The sequence below is a fragment of the Rhinatrema bivittatum genome, chromosome 11, assembly GCF_901001135.1.
Source record: "Rhinatrema bivittatum chromosome 11, aRhiBiv1.1, whole genome shotgun sequence".
NCBI lineage: Eukaryota > Metazoa > Chordata > Amphibia > Gymnophiona > Rhinatrematidae > Rhinatrema > Rhinatrema bivittatum.
In genome coordinates this window covers 57413246-57428263 of record NC_042625.1, presented here as the reverse complement: position 1 = coordinate 57428263, position 15018 = coordinate 57413246, and the positions used below count along the sequence as shown (strand labels likewise).

The 15018-nt window shown below is 45.7% G+C and overlaps 1 protein-coding gene across 1 annotated transcript in view; it reads left to right on the top strand.

The window, feature by feature from the left end:
- The window catches only part of SRRM4 (serine/arginine repetitive matrix 4), a 131017-nt gene that overhangs the window by 56570 nt on the left and 59429 nt on the right, over nt 1-15018 (top strand). Inside the window, exon 7 of the mRNA XM_029572094.1 lies at nt 6395-6557. Within this exon, the coding sequence (XP_029427954.1) occupies nt 6395-6557 (163 nt within the window). The remainder of the gene's footprint in view (nt 1-6394; nt 6558-15018) is intronic.

Genomic DNA, 15018 nt, shown 5'->3' with positions numbered 1-15018 from the left:
TGTGTTTGTGTGTGGCTGGATTATTTTTTTCCCATTGTATATTGTTTTTATTTGTGCTGTTTTTTATTTTGTCTTCTGTGTGACTGGATTATTGCAAATCACTTTATTTTCAAGGAAATAGAAGCATAATTTTCTGCTAATCTTTCACCTTTTATTTTTCCCGATTGATATTGCTTTTATTTCTGCCATTTTTTGATTCTGGTTTGTGTGTGTTGGATTATTGTAATTAATTTTTTCTAGGTGATAGTAACTTTACCAGTTATTATTTTAAATCCCCTGTGTGTTTTTAAAGGGAGAAATATAGGGGTTTTTGAATACAAAACTTATTTATCCCTCCCACCCTCCCCTCTTCCACCTACCCCTAGGTATTTTTCTTAAATAGTTCTCTCAAGAATTTATGTTAACAATCCAACAATTTATACATTATTCAAGATAACATTATAGAAGTCACTCACCTCACTGTCATTTTTGAGCAGAATGTCCTTTATTCGGTGTAACAAATGTGGTGATTATGCCCTAAGGCATACAATTTGGAGTCTTAAGGGTTGTCTAATTTGCCTCCAGCTGCCTACAATGAAAAAGAAACTGACTTTTCTGAAAGAAGAAAACCTCCTACCTCATAGCATCTAGAATATCACCCTTGACTCTCTCAGAGGATTCAGAAACCCAGGAAAAATAGATTACTGTGGGCTCTGTTAGAATAAGACCTGAGACCTTAAGTCACCCTGTCTCTTCAACCGAGTAACAACCAGGATATCTGCCCCCACTCCCACAGAGGAGTCAAAAATATAGGAATAAATGGATTACAATGGGTTTATTTAGAATAAGGCCTATGACAAGAAGTCATCCACTCTTCCCAATGATACTCTTATAAAATGTATTTTATTTTATTTAACATATTTCTATACCGGTCCTCATGAACTGCTTTTTCTACATTGGAAAATAAAGCTGCTCCTGCAACAGAAAATGAAGTGGTATCTGAAAAGGAAGAAGATACCTCTTGTACCCAAAAACCCTTTATCATTATCAAATCTCATAAAAGAAAGCACTTTCTGCTGGGAGATTCAGTCACTAGAGGAATCCCACTAATCTGGGATCTCTTTTGGAGAGGAAAACAATAGTTAAATGCCTTCTTGGAGCTTCAGCTGGTAGAAACACAAACAAGTCAATGTAATTATTGAAGAAAGTAATAGAGATGTGAATCGGAACCGGAATCGGTTCAGATTCCGGTTCCGATTCACATGTGGGGTTTTTTCCATTGGGCCCAATCGTGGTTTTGTTTATTGGCTGCGCCCCAGCCAATAAACAAAAAACCCACCCCGACCCTTTAAAGCTAACCCCTTAGCTTCCCCCACCCTCCCGACCCCCCCAAAAACTTTTTACAGGTACCTGGTGGTCCAGTGGGGGTCTCAGGAGCGATCTCCCGCTCCGGGCCGTCCTCCCGCTCCCGGGCCATTGGCTGCCACTAATCAAAATGGCACCGATGGCCCTTTGCCCTTACCATGTGACAGGGTATCCGTGCCATTGGCCGGATCCTGTCACATGGTAGGAGCACTGGATGGCTGGCGCCATCTTGTGCTCCTACCATGTGACAGGGGCTGACCAATGGCACTGGTAGCCCCTGTGACATAGTAAGGGCAAAAGCTATCGGCGCCAGTTTGAATACTGGCAGCTGATGGTCCGAGTGCAGGAGGTCGCTCCCGGACCCCCGCTGGACTTTTGGCAAGTCTTGTGGGGGTCAGGAGGGTCCCCCAAGACTTGCCAAAAGCCCCTGGTGGTCCAGCAGGGGTCCGGGAGTGACCTCCTGCACTCGGACTGTCGGCTGCCAGTATTCAAAATGGTGCCAATAGCCTTTGCCCTTTCTATGTCACAGGAGCTACCGGTGCCATTGGTCAGCCCCTGTCACATGGTAGGAGCACAAGATGGCGCCGGCCATCCAGTGCTCCTACCATGTGACAGGGTCCAGCCAATGGCACGGATACCCTGTCACATGGTAAGGGCAAAGGGCCATCGGCGCCATTTTGATTAGTGGCAGCCGACGGCCCGGGAGCGGGAGGATGGCCCGGAGTGGGAGATCGCTCCCGGGACCCCCAATGGACCACCAGGTACTTGTAAAAAGTTTTTTTGTGGGAGTCGGGAGCGTGGGGGAAGCTAAGGGGTTAGTTTGAAAGGGTCAGGGTGGGTTTTTTGTTTATTGGCTCGGGCACAGCTGATAAACAAAACGGCGATCAGGCCCGATGCAAAAAAACCCACATGTTAATCGAAACCGGAATCCGAACCGATTCTGGTTCCGATTCACATCTCTAACAGTAACCACCTTTCCTAAGAAAAGGCAACGCTGAAAATATTACACCAGGCCTTAAAACTCGAATACTTCAATTAGAAAAATGGAACAAGCCAAGCTGCTATAGCGCCCTACCTAAAACTACATGCACAGAATACCTCATCTCAATCACATGTACAGACCCTCACTTAAAAAGAATAAAGAGACCATAAAGCATAAAAAGAAACGTAGACAAAAAATGAACTGGAAACCACAACAAGCCAGAGTCTCTTTATATAGTGCAACAAAGGAAAAAGAGAAATCACCAGTCCTCATAAAAAAAAGAAAGACATATAAAATCAATAGCAGTAAAACCATACTAATAAAAAGAACAGATTATTTCAAAACAACTGATGAATGGAATATCCAATAATTAAAAATTCATATAAAAAGTTTCTAGACACCAATAAAGTATTTCAAAACAGCAGACACAAAGACCCAATAATTAAAAATAATAAGGATAAAAAAATGCTCTGCTCTCCATACCTGGAAACATTTGATTTCCAAGTGCCCTGAGATTGTTGTGAATTAGGAGGATGAGGCGGGGTTGCTTGCAACTTTCTCCTCTCTCTCAGTCACATACAAGCACTCTCTCTCTCTCTCATAGGCTCTCAATCACACAATTACACACATGCTCTCTCTCTCTTATACACACGGGCTCTTAAAAACATCTTGGGCCATCCATTGCTCCTATCATGTGACAGAGGCTGGCCAATCGCACCGATAGCCCCTGTCACACGGTAAGGGCAAAGGGCCATTGGCGTCATTTTGATTAGTGGCAGCCAATGGCCCGAGAGGGGGAGATCACTCCCGGGTCCCTGCTGGACCATCAGGGCCTTTTGGTAAGTCTTCGGGGGGGGGGGGGGGGGGGGGTGTTGCAATTAATTACATTTAAAGGGTTGGGGTGGATTTGGCGGTTGATTTTTTTAATGTGCCCTTTCTTCTCCCCCCCCCTCCCCCCCCGAAATACCATAAGAAAACCACACGAAATTCGTGGGTTTTCTTATCGTTTCGTCGCCCCCCCGAAACGCAACGAAATAGAAAATAGTTTCTATTTCCTAATGCACATCCCTACTTCCTAAGCCCCTCTAGTTAAATAGCCTCCCTTTTCCACTGTTAACCCTGGCCCTTAAAACCTCACTCATCTCTTTACTTTCTTTTGTTTTAGGACTTACACCCCATCCATAGCAGAAATAAAGTTACGCTGTAGGGGACCCCGGCGTGACTTGTGTGCGTAGGTCTTTACGCACTGGTTTCATTGAGAAATCCAGGAACACCCATACCCCGCTCAGAACATGCCCACAGACCTCCCCACCCCTTTTTTGAGAAAAAATGTTTGTGTACATAACGGAAGATAAACACGTACTTAGGCGGCTTTTAAAATCCGCTCGGTACATGCCAGCCCACAATACTCGCATATCTCCTGGTTTTGGTGCATGCATTTCACCTGTATGCATTTCTAACAGTTATTATATTAGAAAGGCCATTCAAACTAGTCTTATGAGGTAAATATATCACTTACAGCATGTACATTATATTTACATGCACTGCTGTAGTGTTAACCAGAAAACCCTGCAAAATAAAAATTAAAGAGCCTATTGTAACCATGTTAGGTATGGGTTCGGCTCTCAGAAAGCCTTGGTAAACTGAATTACAATTAAACTATAGTAAACTCCAATACCAAAACAGCAATAAGAGCCAGCATTTAAACAATGACAATCTTATCTACGTAAAGGCCACACTACAAATATTACACAAGGCCCCAAAACACCAGTTTGGAAACCAGAACAAGCTAAGCTGCTATAGATCCTACACAGAAACTACATGCTAGCAGAATACCTCACTTCTAACATACATGCAGAACACAGATTGACCTTCACCAAATTCAGAATAAAGAGACTATAAAGTATAAATAGAAATGTGCAGCCAAAAACTGAATTGGAAACTGTAACAATGCAGTGCAACAATAGAAAAAGAGAAACATTACCATTGCTCATAAAATATCAAACTACTAAATCAAGAAACATAAATCAGCAATAGTAAAACCATATTAATAATAAGGATAAATATTACAAAACAACTGAACATCCAGTAATTAAACTCTTATAAAACTTTGAAAATTTTTACAAAAACCAATAATATATTTTAAAACAGCAGACACATCAGATAACACGTAAAAATTTAAACCAATAAGAATTTAAAAATCCCCTGCTTTCTATACTTTCCAGCCACTCTGAGATTGTTCTGGATTAGTGGGGGCTGAGGGAGTGCACAAACTTTCCCTTCCCTTCCCTCACACACATACTGACATGCACATACACTCCCTTGCACCTGCTGACACATTCACACACACACACACTCCCTCACACCCACTGACATCTACACTCACATGCTCCCCCCTACCCACTGACACCTACACACACACACACACACACACACACACACACACACTCTCCCTCGCACCTACTGAAATGCACACACCATCCCTTGAACACGCTTACACATACACACACATGCTTGCTCCGTGGCACACTCCCATTCTCTCTCTTCTCCCCTCCTCACTGAATATGTGGTCAGGAGGGATTCAAGCAGGGCTACCAGCCTGATGGTCCTGCGGTGGGAAGAGGTAGGTAGAAAGACCTGATGCAGGGGGGTAGGGGTTTTTTTTTTTTTGCTGTGGCCCCAACAGAAGGGGGACCATTAGCAGAAATCAGTGAGAGAGGCCTTCAGCCATGGTGAGGCAGCAGGTGGAGGTCTGCTGGCTGCCTCCCCGTGTCAGAGAGAGATGGGGGTTGTGCGAAGGAAGACTGTGGAAGAGTTTCCACCACTGAGGTGGTGAGGGGAGGGAGGGAGAACAGTACCACAGAGATCAGGGGTGCTGTGGGGAAAGGAAAAAAAACAAAAGTGCAGGCCCACAGAATCATGGCGGTAGCTGCAGGGACGAAAAAAATAAATAAAAGAGAAGCCTAGGCCCATGGAACCTCGGCTGCAGCCCAGAGAAAAGCAAGAAAAGAACAAAACCAGAAATGAGTGGAGAGCCTCGGGAGAGGCTCCCACTCTGCCAGAACGGCTGCTGTTGGCTGGGTGTTAACCACTGCAGCTCCATGGACATGGAGCCTCTGTGATCAACAGTCAGGCCAGCCACGTGGGCTGGCCTGACTGGCTCACTAGGGCATGTCCGAAGCCCCAATAGGCCATTGAATATATGGGACCAGTTATCCAGAAAACCTTAGCCTGATAACTTGTCCACTCACCGGCTTGCTAAATATTATCCCCTTAGTTCATCAGGCCCTAATTTTGGTAGCTGTTTAGATTATTACAAAGCTTGGTGGTAAGACAGGAAGGGGCTAGGTGTTGAAGAAAGTATGAGATCTTGTGAAGAACTGCAGAAGGATCTTATGTGCTCAATATACAAGATGGCAAAGAACCAATGAGGAATAAAACAAAAGACCAGCATGTATATGGCATGATATCCTACAAGTGTATGGCAGCTAGAATATAGCTTTAGCATTGTAGACATGAAAAACTGGGCAGACTGGATGGAACAATTGGTCTTTTTCTGTCCTCTCCTGCTACGTTACCATATTATTCCCTAGATACATTTTATATTGATGCAATAAAAGCTATAACAGACTGTGAAGAACCTTGCTTTTTTCACAGGCCAATAATTATAATTCCACTGCATGCACCCTGTGCAACATGACACTAAAATCAGTGTAATTACAAAGCAGACATGTATTACAGCAGAATTACTTACAGATTTCACACTCATCAATAGTGTAATTATAGGACAGTGACATTTAAAATTGTGTACCTGTAGTCAAAGAGATATAGTTATATGTATTTATGCATGCTATTTATATATGATCACAGCATAGGGTAAATAGGTATTGCACTATTTCTGCAATGCAATATCATAATTATGTCCCATGGTTGTGTGTAACTATGCACACAAACACACACACATCTGCAGCACAGGTAATATTCTGCACCTGCATGGTGTTTTAGCTTTTGTTGATGACATTCTGTGCAGTAAAGTCTAAGTTATAATTTCTGTTTCTCCTCCTAAAGACACAGAGAGAAGTCTGGGGAGTCGGAGCACAAATCCAGATTCAGGCGTTCCCGACACAACTCCAAGAGGGCTGGAAAGAAGCGTAGCATAGCCCAGGTCCTGCATAGCCACTGCCCTCCGCAGGCCCTACAGATCTGCAGCTTCCTGTCTGTCAAGGGAATGGTAAGTGCTACATGATGCATGCTGAGAGAGGCAAGGGAGGGGGTCCTCTCTGTGTCAGTTTAATGCGTACCCAAGGGGGAGTAGATAGGGGCCCTGTCTCTGCCGGCACCATGTATACAAATGAAAAAGAGGTCTTCTCTGTACCAGCATGATGTGTACAGATGGAGAATCGGGAACGGGGTCCTGTGCTTTCCAGCTGGATGTGTACAGAAGGGGAAGCATGGGAGGGGTCCTGTCTGTCCAAGCATGATATGTACTGAAAGGGAAGTAGGGGAGTAGTGGAGAGGTCTTGTCTTGGTCAGTGCTATGTGTACAGAAGGATGAGCAGTGGAGAGGTCCTGTCTGTTGCAATGCAATGTGTACAGAAGGGGATGTGAGGGAGAGGTCCTGTCTGGACCAGCCTGATGTGTACAGAAGGGGGAGCAGTGGAGGGCTCCTGTCTGGGCCAGCATGATATGAACAGAAGGGGGGATTGCAGGAGGGGTCCTGTCTTTTTCAGCAAAGAAGAAATTATAAATATTTTTTATAACCTAGTTAGTTATATAAAAACAATGGTGCAAAAGTATATAATTTATTAATTCTGCTGCTCTCAGAAGTACTAAAAGTCACTGGGGACCTCAGTTCCCTTGATCCAAGGGGAGGGGAATGAAGTAGTTGAAATTGTTCAGAGTTTAAATGATGAATAATGAATGGGATTTTTAACAACAAGAAAATACCCATTGACGTCTACCACTAGAATTGTATATAATGGTGATGGTTTCTTGACTTTTTTGTCAGTCTAATATGGAAGACTCCCTTTTCTTTATAATGACTTAGTCCCTAGAGAAGCCAGGATCTCCTGTACACACAACCCTTCTGCACACAACTCCTCCTCCCTCCTCCCCACCCTACCACACACATAAAAACAAACACAGACACACTCTACACAGCTTATACAGCCCCACAGTGAGTACAGGCTTGGATTTGTACACAGGCACACTAGGCCTATGCCTAGGGTAACAAATTTCCTGCCGCCTTGCCTGGTTGCAGATCTCCAATCCTATCCTGGCTCCTCCTCCCCCACCCAGGTGGTCGTCTGATTCAAGTCTGCCACCGCTCCCCTCACATGATGACCTCAGAGCTCCGGTGCTGGGGCTTCAGTGCATACAGGACTGAGTTAGTCTGCTGTCCTACAGTCAAAGGCCCTGCCTCACGCACAGAAGCTCAGAGAGCCCGGGACCACTGTGGTGCCTGTGAGCGTGGAGCCAGGGGCTGACTCAGTCCCTGCGCACACCGCCTTATCAGGCTTGAAGCGCCAGTACCAGAGCTGCTGAGTTCATTGGACAGTGGATGGGGGTGTGGTGGGGGGGGGGGGCAGAGGAGGTAGCAATTGAGTCTGTTGGAGGAGGGGAGGAAATCGTAGAGCTCTAAGAGTAAAAAAAATCTGTCTGGGGGAGGAAACTTTAGAAAACAGGAGGTCCAGGAGTATGGGGAGGGCGGCACCCGCACCGCTAGTGCCTAGGGGGGGGTAGTAAAAGCAAAATCACTGAGCGAGCGTACACAATTGCGCATACCTCCAACAGAACACCCCGCTGTGCACACACACACACACACACACAGATCCTTCACAGTACACACCCTGTCATATGTACATAATGAATAAACAGCACCACAGCATACACACACACATCACACATCACACATACCTCCTGCAGCACACACTTTAGTATCATAGCAATGACTGCAGAAAAGGGCCAATTGTTCCATCCAGTCTGCCCAGCAAGTTTCTTATGATAGTAACTGACTGATGCTCCCTGCCAATTACCCCCAAGACTTATATCAAGGGTAGTAATCTTTACAATCAAAACCAAGCAACTTTCAAATTCATAACAAAATTACTGCTAGCAACATTTTTATGGGGTGAGCAGCCTTCTTGGTAATTCAGGCAATGCAGTTTGAACATGCTTTGCTTTTGGTCTTGGCGTGTAAAAACAGTCTTAAACTTTTTTTTTCCTAATGTCCGTGTATCAGTACTCCGGGCTGTAAAAGTCAGGGCCCAGCTTTGACTGTCGACTGAATCCATTTCCCCTGTTTCTCTTTCCCTCCTCCTACCATTGAAGCAGACAGCGATGTTGCTGTTGCATCAAAAGAATCAAATGGTTAAGGATGGTAATTCCTATGCCCTCTCCTAACTGCCACTTCGTGCATGCTATCTCCATGCACCCTTTTCTTCATTTCCAACCTTTAGCCTTTAGGGATCCACAGTGTTTATCCTATGCTTTTTGAATTCATTTACTGTTTTCATCCTCTTCACCTCTTCCAGACAGGCATTCTGGCATCCTCCACCCTCTCCATGAAGAAGTATTTCCTGATGCTGGTTTGAGTTGTCCCCACTGGAGTTTCATTTTTAACCCCTAGTTTTACTATTTGCTTTCCAACTGAAAGGTTCGAGGATCATGCATCATTAAAACCTTTCAGGTATCTGAAGACCTGTATCATATCTTCCCTGTACCTCCTCTCTTCTGATTCCGATAGAGACCCCACACTATTTTGGTCACCCTTCTCTGGACCACTATCTTAAAACCAATGTTAATCTTCAGTTTCTATTAAATAAATATGAACAGGCATATACATTGTCATCATCATCGTTTATTCCACGCTTTCCAACCAGGAAGTTCAAAGCTTTTTACAATGGGTCAACCTTTATATTCTTAGGGCCTGATTTTCCAAAGCATCTACGCACGTCAGTTGTGGTCATATGTAATCAAATAAGGTTTGGAAAATTGCTGGGGGTTATGTGCATAAAGTATGAACAGATATGATTCCATGCATGCTTTTATGTACATTAGAAAGATACCATTTACACACATACTTTCAGTCTTTGAAAGTATGCTTGCAAATCTATATGCTCACATTGACTCCTGCTAATGAGCAGGTATAAATATGTGCACATATGCAGCCCTGAGTTTCACAGGTTCCGCCTAATTTTCAAAGGGCATTCACAGGCATACATGAAAATTCAGGCTAAAGTCTGAAGGCACTTTTACACCCAAACTTTAGCTTTGCACAGACTGCTGAAGATTACCCTCAAATAAAAGCACAAAAAGAAGTACACCAGCGAAACAAAGCGGGGGAGAATACATCGGAGAGATACTTTAGGGTAAGGTTCCAATCAGGCAGATCAATTGAGAAAGCATTTGGCAACAGTTTTGTATGCTACAATGATTGCTTATGTGTTTCTAGTAGACTGTCAAAAGGAGCAATTTCCTGCAGTATTTTAATGTTCAGCAAGCATGGCTTGAGAAATAAGTTTGTAACCCAAAAGGCATTCAAAGAGTCATCTTTTTTTAGCTTTCTGAAAAAACAAGTAGATTATGTACTGTATTTATTAACTTAATATTTGTATGTCATCATTCTGAATACAAACAAGGTGTCATTGTTATGAACCCTGCCCGTGGAGCTAATCCCCGCGAGCAGGCTCCGCTCACCTTTTCTGCTGCCTTCTTCACCCAAAGCGGCATGGACGCCGCCATAGTCGGGCCTTCCCATGCAGCGGGAGCCACGGACTCAGCTTCATCACGCGGCCCGGAGGCCGCCCACCTTGCCTTCTTCACCGCAGCCGGAGCCGCTGACTTCTCTGCCTTTCTTCGCGGCTGGAAGCCGCCGCCGAAGCTTTCATCATCTTCGCGGCAGGAGGCCGCATCCCCGAGCTCGATTGGCGGCTGGAGCCGCCCTCGGGGCCTCCTGCAGCAACTGGAGCCGCTACCGTCTTCAGGGCCTGCCTCCAGGCCCAGCCCTGCCTCTACATCGTGGACGTCAGTGCAGGACCACTGTCCACGGTCCTGCCTGCCAGAGCAGGTCCTGCCTGCCAGAGCTCTGGAGGCTCCTGTCTGCCAGAGCTCCGTCAGGTCTTCAATCTTCTTCGTGGAGCTCCTCGTCTCGTCTGCTTCGTACCATGTCTTCGTGTCATGTCTTCATTGCCTGAGGTCCCCGAAGGGTGTCCTGGTGTCTCATCTCCTGGTGTATCACTTCCTGGTGTTCCAGCTCTCCTTGGTGTTCGTTCTTGCTCCGGAGCCTTCTGTTCTGCCGGCCGTGGATCTCCGAGTGATGCAGCTTTGTCATGGGAGATGCCGGCAGTGGACTGGTGTCCTGTGCTCCTGAGCCGTCTTGTCCTGCCAGCCTTCGTGGTGCTTCGGATGACATCTGGCTTCGTCGTCGGAGTCCCACCTCAGCTGGATTCTTCCCTGCGCTCGTCCACTCTCCTCGTGGTCCATGACCAGCCTCCTTGGGCTGTGTAGGGCGCGTAGTGGGACAGGGTGTTCCGCGACCAGCCCATTGGGTCCGCCCATGAAGGTGGGCTGAGTAGGGTGCCCTGAGAGACAGTGCCAATGTCTACCTACCCAACTTCTCGTCTCGTCTGGACGTTGTCAAGTTCCTCATCTCGTCCCTGATGCCATTGCATCAGCCTTGGTGTCATGTCTTCAGCAGCCCTGGTGTCACGTCTTCACATCCATCCTTGTCGGTGATGCCGTCGCATCAACCTTGGTGTCATGTCTTCGTGTCAAGGCCTCCGTCTGCCCTTATCCTCAGGCCAGCCTGCTGCTCCATGCCGATCCAAGCGGCAGGTCCGAAAGGGCTCGGAACGGTCGGAGGACCGTTCTCCTACCAACATCATCATGTTGGCGCTGGGAGCTTGCAGGCCCGGCAGAGGGTAAGACCGTGTCTCTGCCATCCTGGGACATGTCGCCAACCCTCGGTTCAGTCCTAGATTCGTCTGGGGTCGGGCTGAGGCCCAAGGGCACACTAAAACACCCATTGTAACAGTCGTACAACATTACATAGCAACTATAAGGGGCGGATTTTAAAAGCCCTGCTCGCGTAAATCCGGGCGGATTTACGCGAGCAGGGCCTTGCGTGCCGGCGCGCCTATTTTCCATAGGCCTGCCGGCGTGCGCAGAGCCCCGGGACTCGCATAAGTCCCGGGGTTTTTTGTCGGGGGCGTGTCGGGGTAGGGCCGATCGACGCGGCGTTTTGGGGGTGGGACGCGGTGTTTCGGGGGCGGGCCCGGGGGCGTGGCCACGCCCTCTGGAACCGCCCCCGGGTCGCGTCTCGGCGCGCGTGGATTTACGTCTCCCTCCGGGAGGCGTAAATCCCTGGACAAAGGTAGGGGGGGGGGGTAGATAGGGCCGGGGGGGTGGGTTAGGTAGAGGAAGGGAGGGGAAGGTGAGGGGAGGGGAGGGCGAAAGAGAGTTCTCTCCGAGGCCGCTCCAATTTCGGAGTGGCCTCGGAGGGAATGGAGGCAGGCTGTGCGGCTCGGCGCGCGCTGGCTGCCCAAAATCGGCAGCCTTGCGCGCGCCGATCCTGGATTTTAGCGGCTACGCGCGTATCTACTAAAATCCAGCGTACTTTTGTTTGCGACTGGTGCGCCAACAAAAGTACGCGAACGCGCATTTTTAAAAAATCTACCCCTAAATGTATAGTATAAACAACAACAAAAAGTAACACCAATTACTAGGGAGATTATACATAATGATCCCAAATATAAAATGAAATATCCAGTCTCCAAATCACCGCTTTACCTTCTGTAAACCTTCAGACAGCAACTATCCCATCAGACTCAAAAAATTATAATGATCAGGCTTCAAGGCATGTCTAAAGCCCATTAAAGTGTCTGCCAATTTGATGTCACATGGTAATGAATTCCATTTACATTTACATTTATTAGAATGTATTAGTCGCCTAACACAATCAAGGCCTAAGCGATGCACAAGATAAAATATTCATAAAATAAATGTTATAAAAACGTAACCAAAACCATAAACATTATCTGCTAAACATGATAAACAGACAGATCAAATACAAAAGAAAAACATAGATACTGAGCAGACCTGCAACCATGCCTTATTCAGTAGGGGAGAAAACACACCAAAAATTAATCAATAATGAGCCTTCTTGAAAAGGAAGGTTTTGAGAAGACTTCAAAAAGTTTTAAGACATGTACACAGATGCAATTCTTTGGGGAAGGAGTTCCATAGAATAGGAGCTGCTACCGAGATGATGGATTTTCGCGTTACGAAGAGACGAGTATTTTTGATAGATGGAACATCTAATAGACCTCGCTGAGAGGATCTAAGTTGTCATGAGGACTAGTATAGTTTAAGTAGAGCATTTGACCAGGGGCAATTCCACAGAAGAGGAATGGTCAATGAAAAAATGTGCTTTCTAGATCAACTGTAGCTCAAGGTAGGAAGTTCCAAAACATTCTCCTCTTGACACAAAATGCATGGTGGCGGATACAGGATTTTGATTTCAAATATTTAGTGTCTGCATTCTGGACAATCTTATTTGTCAAGGACAAAGCTTTAAACATAATCCTTGATTCAATTGGTAAAACATTAGGGGGCCAGGTAAAACTTTCCAAAGGATTGGCATTGAGTCAGAGGAGGGTCTCTGTTAGGTGGCTATGAGGCATAGTTCCTTAGGTGTAGGCACTCACAAGTAGGCTTGTGACCAGGAGTGTAGGGAGCAGATAAGCACATGTAGGGTGAGTCGGCAGCTGATGTAGGATGATGTGCAGCTGTTTAAGGCCTTATAGGTGGGAATTAAGATTTTGAATTGAACCCTGTAGGTTCATGAGGAGACCCCTATTGGGATCTTCACTCGATGGCTCTAGTTTATAATATGTGTGGGAGTTAGAAGTGGAGCGTACCATTTCTTGCAACTCCCCCTGTGAGGTTAGCTGGAATGGTGAACTGCTGTTTGCTCAAAAGTAGGCAGAATGGGAGATCAATATATGTTTAGTTAGCCTTAGAAGGAGAAGCATTTTAATCTTCTTTGGTTTCCAATCTCTGAAAGGCTAGGCAGGCATCACAACCTGATGTTCCCAGGATAGGATGGAGGTAGTATACTTTTTCAGTCTACAGCCTGGTAGGACAGGTTGCTTCAGTGTTCTTGCAGTTCATCTACGATATTCTAGATTTTATTTTTGGTGTTTTCTGGACCCCTAGTCCTTGCTCAAGGAGGGAAAATCCTTCTGTATCTGGGAAGGATTTGAATGAGAAAAGCACTTGTGTTCCATCTCAACACCCAATGGATGGACATTGTGACTCTGTCATAGTGACTGAGTATTCTTGGTGGAGCTTTCTCCCTTTGTTTTGGGAGGAAGTTTGCTACCATCCTTCCTGCCCAAGCATTGGAGAAAAGAGAAGTTATTTCATTCTGAAAGATCCAAAGTTATCATCTATGGAGAAGAAAAAGCTGTTTTTTTCTCTGGAGACTCCCACTGCAGCCTCCGTCCCAAGAGATTTGAGAGTTTGAAGGATCTGAAGTACATCTAGACTTCTGATATTGCCTGGAAATGGATTCTACTACATCTAGAAGACCCCTGCCCATCTGGGATGCTTACCATTCCATGCCTTGGAGGATGAAAACTGTTCAGAATACCAATATTGAGGGATTCTTTCACAAATATCACAGATAGAGGAACATTTTGGAGAATAACTTTGGGAAATGGATGTAAACCGAATTAAATGTGTATGGTGCCAGTTAATACTTTGACAGCTCTGCAGTAAAGTTTAAGTTGAAATACCCATCCAGAGTCCAGCCTGTTTGTTTGGGTACTTACATCTAGTGTGCAACATACACCCAGAAAAGAGTTTTCCCCCTACATCTTGAGCCCAGGAGATCTTTCCTTCCTTCCCACCCACCACCATCCTGATCCTCTTTCAAAGAATCCACTCTCCAGGGCTGTTGGCCTATACAGGGGTTCAACCATGGGTCTGAGCATGATGCTTGCCTTCCCGAACAATATAAGAAGAGGGACTCATTACATATTGGGAGCCAAGGCAGAGATTGCAGGATAAGAGTGATCCGCTCAAATGTTTTTGCATTCAGCATCAGTCGAAAAGCAGTATTCTGTATAAGTTGCAGGCGCTGGTTGAGTTATTTTCAAATTCCAGTGTAGACTGAATTGAAGCAATCCAGGGGGGAGATCGCTGCATGGGACTGGATGATTGGTGGGAAATGCAAGGCCATCAAAGAAAGGGCAAATAAAATGGAATTGACACAGGTGAAAGAATATTGATTTGGCTACTGTCAGGATTTGAACTTCAATGGTGAGTTTGGAGTCCAGCACAAATCCCAGACTGAAAACTTGGCAGCTGAAAAGAAGACCTGTCTTTTGAGGTTCACTTCAATTGCCAGGGTCTTTTATTCCTATCCATAGTACTTCTTCTGTGGATTTAGTCAGGGTCCAGGCCAAGAAGGACCAGCAGCTGTATGTCATCAACATATGAATAGTAAGTGAGCTGATAGTCTCTGATAACCCTACCTGGGGGGGGGGGGGGGGAACGGACACATGAATACATTAAATACTGTTGGTGATAGGATAGATCCCCATGGCACTCCACATTTAGGATGATGCCAATCCCAATGAAATAGTATAGGAGAAATTTTAGAGGATGGAATTGAACCAGGCTAGCTC